Genomic DNA, 14,233 nt, shown 5'->3' on the forward strand with positions numbered 1-14,233 from the left:
ACGCTCACGACTGACGATGACCTGGAGGATGAGATTGATGCTCTTACTGTTCTTCTCGGCCACACAGCGAGGCGAGGCTATGCGCTTGAATACCCGATGTTTTCTTTTCCTTTCTTGATCTGTCTTCTCGACCCTGCCAGATGTTTCGACCGCTTGCACTGATCATTCCGTTTCAATTATCGCGATGGGCTAAAGAAGCTGAAGGGACTGGTGGCTATCTCTGTGGCGATTCTTCTGCTTGTAGACGCGAGACGCCGAAAACGAACATGTTGGCACGGAAAGCCTGTGGTATTTACTTACATAGTGAAATATACGGAGTAATTCCGACTTAACCCGCTCCCTGTTCGCTCCGTCTGTTGACCGTCTGTTGACCGTCTGTCTGGTTGCCGTGTTGCCGTGTTTCCCGTGACCGGCCTCTCTCCTCCAATTGCAGGGCCGGACAAGGACGGGCCCGACACCAGCAGACAGGCCTCCTAGGCCCTTCTTCATTCCGTCATTCGAGTCTTCCGTGGAGAGTCTCCATTTAATTATCCGGTCTATATCATCGTGTCCCTGCCGCAAATTATGGCTGTGCCTTTGTCCGTGTCGTGTCGTGTCGGGTTCGTTGGGGCAAGACCGGTGCTGCTCAATCATGTCACAGCCGGCTGAACCACCATCACCACCACCACCGGCTGGGAACGACAACAGAGATGAGCAGTTGCCAACACACGAAGCGGCTTCGCAGCATGGGGCCGAGGCCACGGCAAAGAAACGGGGAGGGGGTTCTGTCCTCCAGACGGTATACGACTGCCTGACTTACGTACCCCCACGGTGTCGCTACGACCCGGAGAGGCCGTTTGAGTTCTCCATGGGGTTGAACCTGCTGTTTGGTGAGCCAGAGACCATTGGCAATGCTCGCGGGCGGTGGTGTGGCTGACTCTGACAACGTGCGCAGCGTTTGCGGGATGCTTCACAGTTGCCAACCTCTACTACAACCATCCGATCCTCAATCTCCTGGCCGACGATTTCAAGGTCACCGACGAGCAGGCCTCCCATATCCCCACTCTGGCACAAGCAGGATATGCTGGAGGACTGTTATTTCTGTGTCCATTGGGCGACTTGGTTAAGAGGAGGCCGTTTACACTGTGGCTGGTTTGGTTCACTGCGACGCTCTGGTAGGAGTCTTCTCTTGCGCACACGGGAGCGCGGTGACTTATGTGCGATATAGGATTGGACTTTGTGTGACCAAGTCTTTTGCGGCCTTCGGGGCCATCTCCTTCATTACTAGTATCACCACGGTTACACCACAGCTGATGCTCCCCCTGGTCGGCGATATGGCCCCCCCACACCGTCGATCTACGGCCCTCTCGATTGTGGTTTCAGGCATGTTGCTGGGAATGCTGATCGCTCGGCTCTTGTCCGGCGTCGTGGCTCAATCAATCGGATGGCGGTATATCTACTGGATCGCGTTCGGACTGCAGTATCTCATCTTGATCCTACTATATCTGTTCATGCCAGACTATCCATCCACGAATCCGGAGGTGAAGATATGGAGGAAATATCCGTTTCTGCTCTGGGACATCTTGAAGCTCCTGGCGAAGCACCCCGTCCTGGTCCAGGCGTGCCTCGTGGGACTGTTTGCTGCCACTCCATTCACTAGCTACTGGACCACCCTGACCTTCCTTCTGGCTGGCCCTCCGTATCACTACAGCACTATTGTCATCGGTCTCTTCGCCCTCATTGGCATCGGGAGCATGAGTTGGGGTCCGATCTTTGCCAGGACCGTCATGGAGAAACGTCAACCTCTATTTTCGGTCATTCTAGGTGAGATCATCTGCCTGGTGGCCGTCATTATCGGGACATATGCTGGCAAGTACACGGTGGCTGGCCCCATCATCCAAGCTGTCGGCATTGATGTTGGTCTGCAAACGAGTCAAATTGCCAACCGCACAGCGATCTATGGAGTCGCTCCGAAGGCGAGAAACCGAGTCAATACCGCCTACATGGTGAGTGTGTTCGTTGGCCAGCTGATCGGCACCGCGGTGGGCAATCACCTCTATGCCGAAGGCGGATGGATCGCCTCTGGGTCTGCCAGTGTCGGCTTCGTATGTGCGGCTTTGCTGGTCTGCCTCTTGAGAGGTCCGCATGAGCAAGGCTGGATTGGCTGGGGAGGAGGGTACAGCATGCGCAAGGGAGTACCCAACCAACCGATCAAGACTGAAAAGGACCAGGAACAGCCTCAGCCATCGGTCCGAGAGAGGGCCGAGCAGGCAAGCCAAGAGGAAAAGGAAATAGTGGTCCAAATCCAGAATGAAAGCCCGGCTGCCAACAGTTCCTCATCCCAACGCACATTGAGCGAGGAGATCCAATCCGAGCCTCAGAAGGGGTGAGTTGGGATAGGACTGAGCGATTAAAACTTTGGACCCTTTGCCGTCGTTCGTTCCACCTGTCTTGCATGCTCAGCTGTTTCTTCAACAACCATGAGCCATGTAGTCGAATTCACTTCTTCTGCGCCGGTCAAGAAGATCCGACCGTCAGAGTAAAGCGTCGTGAAACCAGGCTCTGGCTCCCTCATGATGCCTTGCGACCAGGATGTCGTCGCGCGAAAACCACAGCCAGCCTCCCCACCCTGGTCTCTGATTGGTCGACCGTGACCAGGATACACCACGAGGCTCAGGTCACGACTGACACTGACAGCCGACCAGGTCCCGTGGACTCTTTGCATGCCTCCAGATCTCCAGATCTCCAGATCAGGACAGATCACGAGCCGCCTTCTCGGCGGGAACGTCCATGGAGTATGGAGTATGGAGAGATGCTGTCGAAGCAAACATCTCTCCCCCTTCTCCCAATGCATGTTGTGCCCAGGTCCCGTGCACAACATTCCTTGCAAAGCTCGCGTTGGAATTCCGACCGTGTTCCAAACCATCGTCCAAGATGGCGGCACTCTCTACCTTGACGTGTTATATTTCTCTACGTGAACCGTGGTCTTCAGCTTGTTGCTGTTGGCGTTGCCCATCATGGCTGTCCATTCCTTTCTGAGTCTTCAACTTCTATCTGCCTACCTTTTGCATTTCAGTCGTGTCTCGGGTCAGACTGGTTCGGTCTATCAGTTGGATACAGAGTACTCGGGCACCAATTTCTTTGATGGATGGGACTTTTATACGGTGGGCAGCCTTGTTGCACATGGGAGGACAGACTGTACTGATCAAATAGGGGGCCGATCCCACCGGCGGTTTTGTTACGTGAGTCCAGCGCGGTCATGGAGGACTTGGTCGGCATTGCATTGACCACGCGACAACAGATATTACAGCCGGTCGTCTGCGCAACTCGCTGGGATGATCAACTCGAGCGATACTTCGCCCATCTACATCGGCTCGGATTACTCGAGTTACATTTCGTCCACACAAGCGGCAGGCCGACCCAGCGTCCGGATCTCCAGCCAGCGGTCGTGGACCCACGGACTCTTCATCGGAGACTTCAACCATGCCCCGGGAGGAGTGTGTGGCAGTTGGCCGGCTTGTATAGTACCCCATCTGGAAAGAGAGGCGCGGGCTGAAACATGGCAGTTTGGACTCTCGGACCCAATTGGCCTTACACCGGGGAAATCGACATCATGGAAGGCGTCAATCTTCTCACTAACAACGCAATGACACTACACACGTATGTTGGAGCTGCGTCGGGTGCGGGAGAATGGATACTGATGGCAAGGGATGGCACAGAAACCCCAACTGCACCATTGCAGGCGACAGCCGAACAATGACCGGGCAGTTGCAGACCACCAATTGCGCGTACTATGTAAGTGACGAGTTCCCCTGGAGCCTGGGCAGTCTGACCACTGGAACCGCTGCTGACCACAGGCTGTGTCCGGTCTGTCCAGCCCGGATACAATGTCGGATGTGGCATCAGTGACAACCGGCCCGCGAGTTTCGGAGCCGGTTTCAACGACGCGGGCGGAGGGGTGTATGCCATGCAATGGACCTCGGACTACATTCGCATTTGGTTCTTCCAGCGTGGCTCCATCCCCGCCGACATCTTGAGCAGAACGCCCAACCCTGCGAACTGGGGTCTTCCCGCCGCCAACATGCAGGGGTCTTGTGTCATCGACGATCACTTTCAAGCGCACAAGATCGTCATCAACAATGCCTTCTGTGGCGAGTATGCCGGCGTGGCGAGTGTCTGGAATTCTTCCACCGGCTCTTGCGCGGCCTCGACGGGCTACTCGACCTGCGATCAATATGTTGCGTCTGTGCCGGGGGCATTCCAAGCTTCGTATGTCATGTCAAGCGTGTTTCTCCAAGTCCCGGGTGTGCTTGTCTAGGTGTCTAGGTACTAACATCACATCGATCCAGATACTGGAGCGTCAATTCGATTCGAGTCTATCAGCTTGTCGCTTCCAGCCCCAATGCAACTTCCACGGCAACTCCCTACATAGCAAGCGATCAACCCAGCCAATCTACTGTATCGACGACCAGTACAGCCACTCCCACTCCGACCACATCTCTGTGTCCGAGCTACAACTTCACCGTGGTGCGATCCGGCACCCTGAACTACGAGATCGAATGTGGTGTCAATCCCGGAGGGTCCGACATCGCCCGGCCGTACCCCAACTTTGTGGTCAATTCGTTCGAGGACTGTGTGGCGGGCTGCAGCTACTGGAACGTCAATATCACGGCCAACATCTGTGGTGCAGTCGCGTATCAGATCAGCAGCAAGGCCTGCTACTGGAAGAGGAACGTGGGGAGTACCCCCCTGAACTCCGCGTACAATGGCGCCCGGCTCATCTACTATGCATACCCCCAAGTCACGGACAATCCCAACCTGGTCACCTCCAGCACCAGCAGCACCTCGTATGTGGCCACGGTGGTCGCGCCGCAAACATATGTCAATCCTTCGGTCTCTTCGACCACGTCCTTCTCGTTGATCACAGGCACACCGGCGTCCTCGTTCACGGATGGAATCGGCATGGGCGGTGGGAGTGGTACTGCGACTGATCTGGGTACGAGCTCGTCCTCGTCCATGTCGACGTCTACATCTACATCTACATCTACATCTACGTCTGTCACGTCGACGAGTATAGGAAGCAGTGGTTCTCGGTCTCAGTCTTCCTCTTCCTCGACCACCTCTACCTCTGGATCTGTCGCATCGACCACTTCAACCACTTCGCTGTCGAGTAGCCGCGGGCTTGGTTCGACCTCAATTTCGGTGACTACCACTACCACTACCACGGCCGGGTCGTCTCCGTCTCCGTCTCAGGGTGCGACAACGACCGTGGGAGGCCAGTCCCAGTTGACGACTTCGACTTCTCCAGTGACGACTACTCCGGCTCTGTCGACGTCGACCGTGTCCTTATCCGGACCATCTGGTCACAGCAGCACAGTGACAACGTCCTCGTCCTCATCCTCATCTAATCCAGGGATGACGGCCTCCCGAACCACGACAAGACAGCCTCCAACAACCACCAGCTCGCAAACGTCTCAGACTCCTTCGCCTCAGTCAAGCGGTACTAGAACCCTCTCCGCTTCGGCTTCGGATTCGTCGTCGGCCACACAAAGCACGCCATCGACCGTGTCTGTGTCTGCGTCTGTGTCTGTGTCTGTGTCTACACCCAGCCCAAGTCACAGCCAGTCGCCCCCGCCGATTATCTCCACCTCCACATCCACATCCACGCACCGCTCGACGGAGACGAATGGCGGAAGTACGATGCCACTCCCACCGCCGTCATCATCCCTCCTGGACACCTCTGCACATTCCATGACATGGACATCCACATTACTTCTTATCACATCTACCGGCTCCGTATCCCAATCTCAATCTCCACCCTCGTCCTCGTCCTCGAGTGCTCTGGGTCCAAGAAGCAACAGTAGTCTGCAACCGTCTCCATCAACCACATCACTGTCCGTGGAGACGTCGCTAACGACTACGACGACCTCACCGCCAGAGACCGGCGCGGCAACTTCGTTATCAACATCGGTGGTATTCACATCGTCGACCTCGACCACGCAATCTCTTCCTGGCCCTTCTGAAGTCGCTTCTTTCGTCTATGCAGGCTGTTTCGGTCCACGCCCAGGCTCGCCCTTTGCCGACTCGTTTCTGCTGGCTGAGACGACCGAGTCTATGACGATAGAAGAGTGTGTTTCGGACTGTTCGGGGCAACAGTTTGCAGGAATGTTTGATAGGTATGGATTATGGACTGGTGGCCCCACCCCTGAATCTCACCCCTGAATCTCATCATTCGAAACTCTTTAACTAACCCAGCTTTACTTATAGACAATGCTTCTGCTCCGACTTCGCCCCTAACTTCGAGTCCAACTCCGACATTGGGGCGGAAAGCGACCATGTCAAATATCCCGATTCGGCCTGCGACACACCATGCCCAGGCGATCCGGACCAGAAATGCGGCGGTCTTGTTCGAACCTCGGTCTCGACCTCGCCCTCGCTCCCGCCAACCATGGCAAAGAGACAACTCTCCAACGAGGATGGCGATGCTGACCTTCTCATCTTAGTGACGCTGTACAATAACACCCAAGCCACAGGCGGAGATGGAGGCGTAGGAGGTTCAAGCTCGACGACGACGAGTACGAGTACGAGTACGAGTATTGGAGCTGGAGCTGGAGCTGGGTCTGGCTCTGGCAGTTCGAAGCCGTCGTTTCCATCAACCTCCACTCCTACTTTTCTCAATAGTCCCACTCCCACTCCCACCGGGTCAGGGATGACAATATCAGTACAGCCAACCACCATTTCGACCACCTACACCACCATCTGCGCAATGCACCCGCTGACATGTCCGACGCCGACAGCCACATGTCTGACCACCACGGTCACCATGCTGCATTGTGGGTGTACGGACATGCCGGCGGCGACGGTGCCTATGACGACAGTGGTGGTGGACGCAGACGCAGACACAGACGCAGACACAGCAATGCCTCCTACTCTGACCACTCTCACCATCCCCTGCCAATCTGCCATCGCAGCACTGCAGAGTCAAGTGGCCTCTTGGTCAGCCGAGAACGACGACGAGAACGACAACGAGAATGAGAACGAAAACATGTGGTCCGTATCTGCACCAAACACTGGTTCAAATGCCGTGCCCGTGGTGGAAGTGGGAGTGGAAGCTACTACTACTACGCTCGCCGGTCAGGGAGTAGGAGTGGGAGTGGGCCCGCACACGCCGTATACGTTTCCCGTCTCGTTCCCTATGATGCCTGCGCCGGGTCCGGATACAAAGGGGATTACAGCTACGGCGACAGGTGCAGGTGCAGGTGCAGGTACAGGTGCAGGTACGGGGATGATGACGGGTACGGGTATTGGGATTGACACGAACGACAACAACAATACAACCACTCTCACACTCACCCTCACCCTCGCAGCGGCCACGGCCACGGCAAAGGCCAAATTCACATTCAATGTCTCCCTGCCCTTGACGGTACCTTTGTCGGCGTCGGCGTCGGCACTGCCACCGCCGGGACACGGACAGGCACAGGGACATGATACCAGTGGATCAATCGCACCGAATATGCTGACAGGGACAATTGCGAGAGTGTCTGGTTCTGGTACTCCGTCCCGCTCATCGGCCTCGCGGACTGGATTTGGATATGCGTTTGGGGTTGTATTTGGAGTTGGTCTTAGCCTTGGTCTTGGTCTTGTTTTGGGCCTGGGCTTCTAGGAGGTCTTGACTTCTAGAGGGTTAAGGAGGTGTGTGTGTGTGTGTGTGTGTGTGTGTGTGTCAAAGGTTGAAACGTTCCATGTTCTCGATTCCATGTTCTCTATTGAAGGGATCCCGTATAGTGAGAGCCCAGACTATATCCCTAGTAGGCGTGCCCATGTCTATGCCTATACCTATTCCTATGTCAGCTTAGGCTAAGGAGACCTTCTGATTCAAGTGAAGGGCAAGGCTGTGAATGGGAATGGGACTGCCTCAGTTAGTGCCTACCTTAAGTTTAAGGGTGTGTGTTCGAACATGGTTCTGCATCTGGTTCTAGTTCTGTATATCGTTCTATTCCTGTTCCTGTTCCTGTTCTCGTTCTCGTTCTCGTTCTCGTTCAGTCATATCTAATTATTATAGTCAATATCAATATCGATGTCAATATAAATACTATTGTCAATCTCAATGGCAGCTCTATCTATTTCGTTCGCTTCGGTTCGGCTTTAGCTATATATAGCCCCTAAGCCCTCTTGTATTGTCGAACCACTTCCACTTCCACTTCCACTTTCGTGTAATCTTATATTGTGATATTCCCATCCGCCCCCTATACTGTCAACCCTAAACTACTATAGCTATGTCTTCTCTTCTTATCTTCTCTTCTTCTCTTCTTCTCGTCTTCTCGTCTTCGTCTTCGTCTTCGGTTTCCCTTTTTTTTCTAGTTCTAGCCGAGAATCAATCCTGAATTACCTCCCCTTCCCTTCACCTTTACCGTCAGCATTAGCATCTACTCTCCTCTACTCTACTCTAGTCTACTCTACTCTACTCTATAGAAAAAGGAGCAGGAGTCTCTGATGAAGAGAGGAGAAAGGACAGAGGAGGGGAGGGGCTTATATGTAGATTAGAGTGGAGATTAGTTTATCTAGTGTATGGACATGAGTATCGCATACCATACTGACTGTATACTACACACTACACACTGCAATTACCTAACATTCCCTACCAGGCTAGGTGCCAGGACACTTATAAAAACGTTTATTCAAGGTCTAAGTAATCTCGGTCTCGGAGAGCCAAAAGACCTAGACTAGACCACACCACACCACACCACACCACACCAGACCAGATCAGACCAGATCAGACCAGATTAGACCAGACCACACTAGACCAGACCTTGACGTCGAGGCTCCTCGTTGGAAATACTCCACTGTCCATTACGTCTATCTACCTCGTGCAGACGGTCTCATTGTCAGATCTTGCTTCAAGCCTGACAGCCTCGAACTCGAACGCCTCCTAAAGGACCAGTTCGAGGACACTACGATCCGGATCTACCGCTCGTCTCTGCCGCTCGTCTCTGCACTGCCCGCTGCCTGGTCCATCAGCAGCTATCCCTAACCTTCAAGCCTACAGCTTCAGTGTGCCCTGCCCGGTTCTATCGCCACTCCTATATCGGTAGTTGAAAACTGACTAGTCTGCAAGATCCTGGTTGGCTTCTACCAACAGAGCGAGAGTACTTAAGAACACGCCTGCCAATCTGTTCTGTCATGTTCTGTCCTCCTGTCCTGGTCTGTCCTCCTGTCCTGGTCTGTCCTCCTGTCCTGGTCTGTCCTCCTGTCCTGGTCTGCTCATCCTGCCCTGACCTGTTCTGCCCTCCTACCATTCATGCCCATCCTGCTCATCCTGCCCTGCCCTTCCTTGTTCGCAACCGTACAAAACTTGTCTTGAAAGTGTAAACCAGGTGAGTGCAATAAGAACCATGTTGCTCCTCATCACGACTTCTCCTTCAATTCGAAACTCAATTCGAAACTGAGGCTAATATCGTGTGGCGCTTGGCTGAGGCATATCATCATGTGGCGCTTAGCTGAAGCATATCATCATGTGGCGATTAGCTGAAGCTATCATCATGTGGCGCTTCTGAAGCATATCATCATATGGCGCTTAGCTGAAGCTATCAACCCGACGCAAACCTCTTCCAGTGTTTCCCGCGACAACACTGCACCAACACTTGACACTCGCCGACCTTATCATCCCTCTCATGAGGTTTGGCACGACAATACACTCTGATATCCTTCTGCTCGTCTCCATTGTAGCGAGTCTCGGCGACAAACGCTTTGGTCTCCCACTCACCGAATTTGACTTCCAGTAGCCGTTCACCGTTGGTACGGGACCCGAACAGGTGTTTCCATACTTCTCCCACGAATCGACATATATCGTCAATGGAAGATGGGGGATGGAGAATCTGGCTTTTGGAAAGAGCGGGGCCGGAAGGGCCTAAATGAGTCACGACTCCGAGGCTGAAATCCCAGTAGAGGGGTAGTAGACCCCGTGAGTCAAAATCACCACCACAACTGTTTGGAAGCTCATTTGATGGTGCTAGGTCGCGAGGAGGGAATCCGTCATACTCATGCTCGAGGGCCACCATGGCTGTAATATACACCATACCGCTGTCGAAGCAGAGCTGCAATTTGTCCAACTTGGCTTTCTCGAGTTCATCGAGCTGATCCTGGTAATCTTTGATTTCTAAAAACTGGTTCTGGCGTAGGAGATCCATGGTAAAGGCCTTTAAATTTGGGCATGAGTTTCGGATCTGTTCGAGATCCTCCCGGGAAAACGACTCTCGCCGTAGAATGTCGATGGGATCTTCTCGTTCATGTAGATCCAATCCTACCAAGGTAGGGCCGTGTCTGGTCAAAATGGACGCCAAAGACGCCTTGTTCTTCCATGACCAGAGACTCAGGCTCGACAATGGTGGGCACGTGTCGATGTACTCCTGCACAGCTCTTGCAGTTGCGGGTGGGCAACGCCAGGATGAGAGATTGAGGCTGACATGTTTGAGATTGGTCATCATTTGTGCCGCGAGTGGGAAATACGATGCGGATAGGCTGCCTCTGCTGCACTTGAAGCTCTCCAAGGCGGTCAAATCGACAAATCGTGACCAATGCTTTAATGTTTGCTCCGAGAGTGCCCAGCCGTCCAGGGTCAAATGACGGAGTGAAGCATTGGGCTTTCGGTCGACTTGCGAGGCCTCCTCCTGCCATTCGCTCACCGCCTCTGGATAAACCGTGTAGGATATGAGTGAAGCGAACTTGATGTTTGGTGCACCCGAGATGATCTTTGAAAAGGCCACATGATCTTCTTTGTTCCACTCACTGTCACCGATTAGCGCTCCAAAAGAGACCAAAGAGGGACTTTTGGCGAGCGCGTCTTCGGCGTCGAATTGCTCCTTTGTCGGCTCGCGTTCTTTTATGCGAAGCACTTTCAGATGTGCCCTTGGATGCCGCGTTTCGAGAGTGCGAAGAACTGAAGCCGGTAGAAGAAGAGAAGAGTCCCAAATCAATGTCCGCAAATTCGTGACTTGACACAGAAGCTCGTTCAACTGTGCGGTAGCTTTGACCCGAGGCCCCTTCATTGATCCATCCCATCGCGATATTTTCAGGTGGCGCAGACCTCGAAGCAACTCTGGAGTTTTCCACGACTTTGGAAGTAGCCCTGTTGGAGTGGTGAAACATTCATTGTCCCCGTTCCATTGCAGAGCAGCATGTTGATACCGGACAAGTTTGGCTGCTTCGTTGAAATATTTGCTGACCAGGGCCAACGCCGAGGCGGTACGAGGTGCATCGGTGCAGACTTGTGAAAAGATAGCAGTGAGAATCTCGATTTCGAGATCGAGGATCGTAGTGGGCGGTTTCACTTGTGCCATGGTGTCAGGTTGGAGTGGAGGATCGGGACTTGTGAGAGACAGAGAAGATCTAGTGTGCCCACGCTGAGGGGGAAATTGCTCAGAAATCAACCTCAGTACAGACCAAAGGGAGGTAGGTCAGTTCAATTCACCTGTTACACGATGTGGTGGTGTGGTGGTAAAAGGCAGGATGAAGCAGAAGCAGAGGTGAGGCTGAGGCTGCGCTGATACATACATGGCAAAAGGCGGAGGTGGGCCGAGCCTAAACACTTTAGCCCAGGCACCAGTCTACTTAGCACATTACAGTACTAGGCTCCTAAGGCTCCTTAGGCTTAGGAAGGCTAAGGTACTTCTGCCAGGCGCCCAGTAACGCGTTGTGCGGGTTAAGCCTGGGGCGAGAGAAGCAGTCACGTGACGCATAAGGACGGAGACGGACGGAGTCAAGCTGTGTACGGATATAACTGTAAGACTGCTATAATCAAGACTGTCCGTAGGAGTGTATGAAATTGAATCCGAATCACAGATCTATCGGGCAAGAAGTCTCGGAAAAGGATAAACTCGCATCATCACCGTCACCATCACCTCTATCCCCCCATCGGTCCAATTCATTTCTTCACAACTGTAACCGGCATTTTTCATCCTTGCCACAAGTCTTATGCCCCAAATCCACAGACGCCTCGCTCGATCAAACCACTCTCATTGCTGTATTCCGCGCTCTATCCAACCCCCGCGATCTAGGCTTCGAGACGTCTTTGAGACTCTTGGTTGTGCCGTACTCGTCTAGATGTCTTCGTCTATGATGGCTTCATCTAATTCGGATAGCATAGACTCCTCAAGCAGGCTGTGGCTGGCAACATAACTGAAGCCACCAAACGGATCTGACTTGCTCAAGGTTCTGCTGTGGCGTCGAGTGATCGTCTCAATCGACCGACCGGTAAACTCTCTCGAAAAGTTCTCTGCCAGCTCGGGATCAGTGACCAGTGGTCTGATTGGTGGCTCTAGTTCCCGGGCTTCCAATTTCTTCCAGTCTATCTTTCGGAAAAATCGATGTTTCTTGATGATGGTGATGTCGTTGGGGCCAACGCCCAGTCGCTTCTTAGGTTCCTTGCGCAAGAATCTTGTGAGGAGATCCTTGGCATCTGCGGACAAGAAGTAAGGTAGACTCAGCTTTTGGTGCAGGATGTTTTGTTGAATCTTGGTCCAGTTCCCACCTCCAAAGGGAGGCTTACCCGTCATGAGATCGCATGCCATGGCCCCTAACGACCACCAGTCACATGATTTCCCATATCCAGGGCCCCAGTCCGATTCATCCGAACCGCGAATGATTTCGGGTGCCATGTATTCAATAGTCCCGACCCCAAGGCTGTTGCAACGACTGCCTCCTGGAGTCTCTGCGTCCTGGACTGCCACTTTGCTGAGGCCGAAGTCGGTCAAGAGAAGATGGCCTTCAGCGTCCAGCAGACAGTTTTCGGGCTTAAGATCACGGTAGATCACGCCGACTGTATTGTGGAGATAGTCAAGGGCCAGGACAATCTCAGCAACGTAAAAGGCGGCCACTTCTTCGGAAAAGAACTTCTCTAGTTCCAGATGGCGAAAGAGCTCACCCCCCGAGGCGTATTCAAGGATCAGGTACAGCTTCTCATGGTCTTGAAACGCATAGTAGAGGTTGACAATAAATGGATGACGATTGACCAACTCCAGAATGCTACGCTCAGATTTGGTAGATTCGATCCGCTTCTTGTGGACCTTGAGAAAAGCTTTGGTGAGTTGCTTTTGGGCGAACAGTCGACCGGTGGCATTCTGTCGTACCAAAAGTACGGTTCCAAACGCCCCATCACCAAGGCAGCGGATCGCCGTGAAGTCCGCGGCTGTCATCTTGCGGGCTATCATCGTCGTCGCACGCTGATCCGCGGGCATGACGAAAGTAGAAGCGGCACTCGGTTCTGTGTCGGCCAATGACTGGCTGACGAAGTCCTGGTCGATGGGAACGTTGTAGCTGACCATCTCTTCTTGAGGCTCGTCGCCTTGGGTATCGGAAGCCGCGCTAGCTGCACTGCTCGTAGCCTCTGAATCTAGCTGATGATTCCGCGCTCGCGAAGTTGAGCGACTTTGGCTGTGAGAGTTGAGAGCATCGAGCTGTGCTTTTAAACTGCTGATTCCAGGTGACTGCGGTCGCAGCCCAGGGCTAGCGCCGGCGAGTGGGCGTAGGCGAGGGTTGGGTGACAGGACTCGTGGGCTGGTGTGTGAAGTATCAGAATCTTCCGCGCCCGAGTCAACCGGAGTGAAGCCTCGGACAGTATTGAATGCTTGAGCGGCTTTCGCCTTATTGTGCCTTTTCTTCTTCCTCTTGGCCGCCGTTGTGGACAGAATGACACTGCCCTTGACATCTTGTCGGCCTCTCTCACTGTCTACCGTAGGCTCAGGTCCATGACCGTCCATCGCGATTGACTTTCGCGGGGTCATGGGAGGGCTCCTGGTTCGGATAGGTGTGATCTCCGGCTCGACGTGGTCTGCTGCATTGTTTCCCAGCGCAATGGAATTCAGCGCCGCTTCCAACTCGGTCGAAACGTCGTCGGCTGGGTATGCACCGTTTGAGGACCCTTGGACATTGTCCATGACGGTCTGGGTGACTCCAACGCTCATGTTCTCTGAGAATATACCTGCAACGTATACGTCTGGTTTTTTTTTCAGGGCTAATGGAGACAATACGCTCCACTAGTGTTTCTATATTACCGTCCGCCCTTATTCAGGACGGACCTTGCGCGAGTAGCCACCCCGAATTGCCGGCGACGACGTTCGATGCAACTGTTCTTGGGCTCACATAGGCAGGGGCAATCAGACTGCAGGCGGCAGGAGTGCATGGAACAATGGTACGCGAGGAAGTGGCTGCTCTGTGACCCATTGAAAGTAACAAAATCTAGAAATATGGCGGGTGACAA

The 14,233-nt window shown here is 53.6% G+C and overlaps 4 protein-coding genes across 4 annotated transcripts; 2 read left to right on the forward strand and 2 right to left on the reverse strand.

Annotated features, from left to right (window-relative positions):
* Nucleotides 1-631: 631 nt before the first annotated feature.
* On the forward strand, nucleotides 632-2,369 carry A1O3_03666 (uncharacterized protein; the record flags this gene model as incomplete). Its single annotated transcript, XM_007733802.1, has 3 exons — nucleotides 632-869; nucleotides 935-1,154; nucleotides 1,208-2,369. The coding sequence occupies 3 exons, from the start codon at nucleotides 632-634 to the stop codon at nucleotides 2,367-2,369; spliced, it is 1,620 nt and encodes a 539-aa protein (XP_007731992.1).
* Nucleotides 2,370-2,996: 627 nt separating this feature from the next.
* Nucleotides 2,997-5,153, forward strand: A1O3_03667 (uncharacterized protein; the record flags this gene model as incomplete). Its single annotated transcript, XM_007733803.1, has 8 exons — nucleotides 2,997-3,143; nucleotides 3,193-3,221; nucleotides 3,281-3,498; nucleotides 3,546-3,639; nucleotides 3,699-3,774; nucleotides 3,857-4,248; nucleotides 4,329-4,975; nucleotides 5,080-5,153. 8 exons carry the CDS (start codon nucleotides 2,997-2,999, stop codon nucleotides 5,151-5,153), a joined length of 1,677 nt encoding a protein of 558 aa, XP_007731993.1.
* Nucleotides 5,154-9,566: 4,413 nt separating this feature from the next.
* A1O3_03668 (uncharacterized protein) lies at nucleotides 9,567-11,315 on the reverse strand (the record flags this gene model as incomplete). The annotated part of the gene is made up of 1 exon (XM_007733804.1): nucleotides 9,567-11,315. The coding sequence occupies one exon, from the start codon at nucleotides 11,313-11,315 to the stop codon at nucleotides 9,567-9,569; it is 1,749 nt and encodes a 582-aa protein (XP_007731994.1).
* Nucleotides 11,316-12,074: 759 nt separating this feature from the next.
* A1O3_03669 (AGC/RSK/RSKP70 protein kinase) lies at nucleotides 12,075-13,937 on the reverse strand (the record flags this gene model as incomplete). Its single annotated transcript, XM_007733805.1, has 1 exon — nucleotides 12,075-13,937. The coding sequence occupies one exon, from the start codon at nucleotides 13,935-13,937 to the stop codon at nucleotides 12,075-12,077; it is 1,863 nt and encodes a 620-aa protein (XP_007731995.1).
* Nucleotides 13,938-14,233: the final 296 nt, after the last annotated feature.

The sequence above is a fragment of the Capronia epimyces genome, assembly GCF_000585565.1.
Source record: "Capronia epimyces CBS 606.96 chromosome Unknown aczIQ-supercont1.3, whole genome shotgun sequence".
Lineage (NCBI taxonomy): Eukaryota > Fungi > Ascomycota > Eurotiomycetes > Chaetothyriales > Herpotrichiellaceae > Capronia > Capronia epimyces.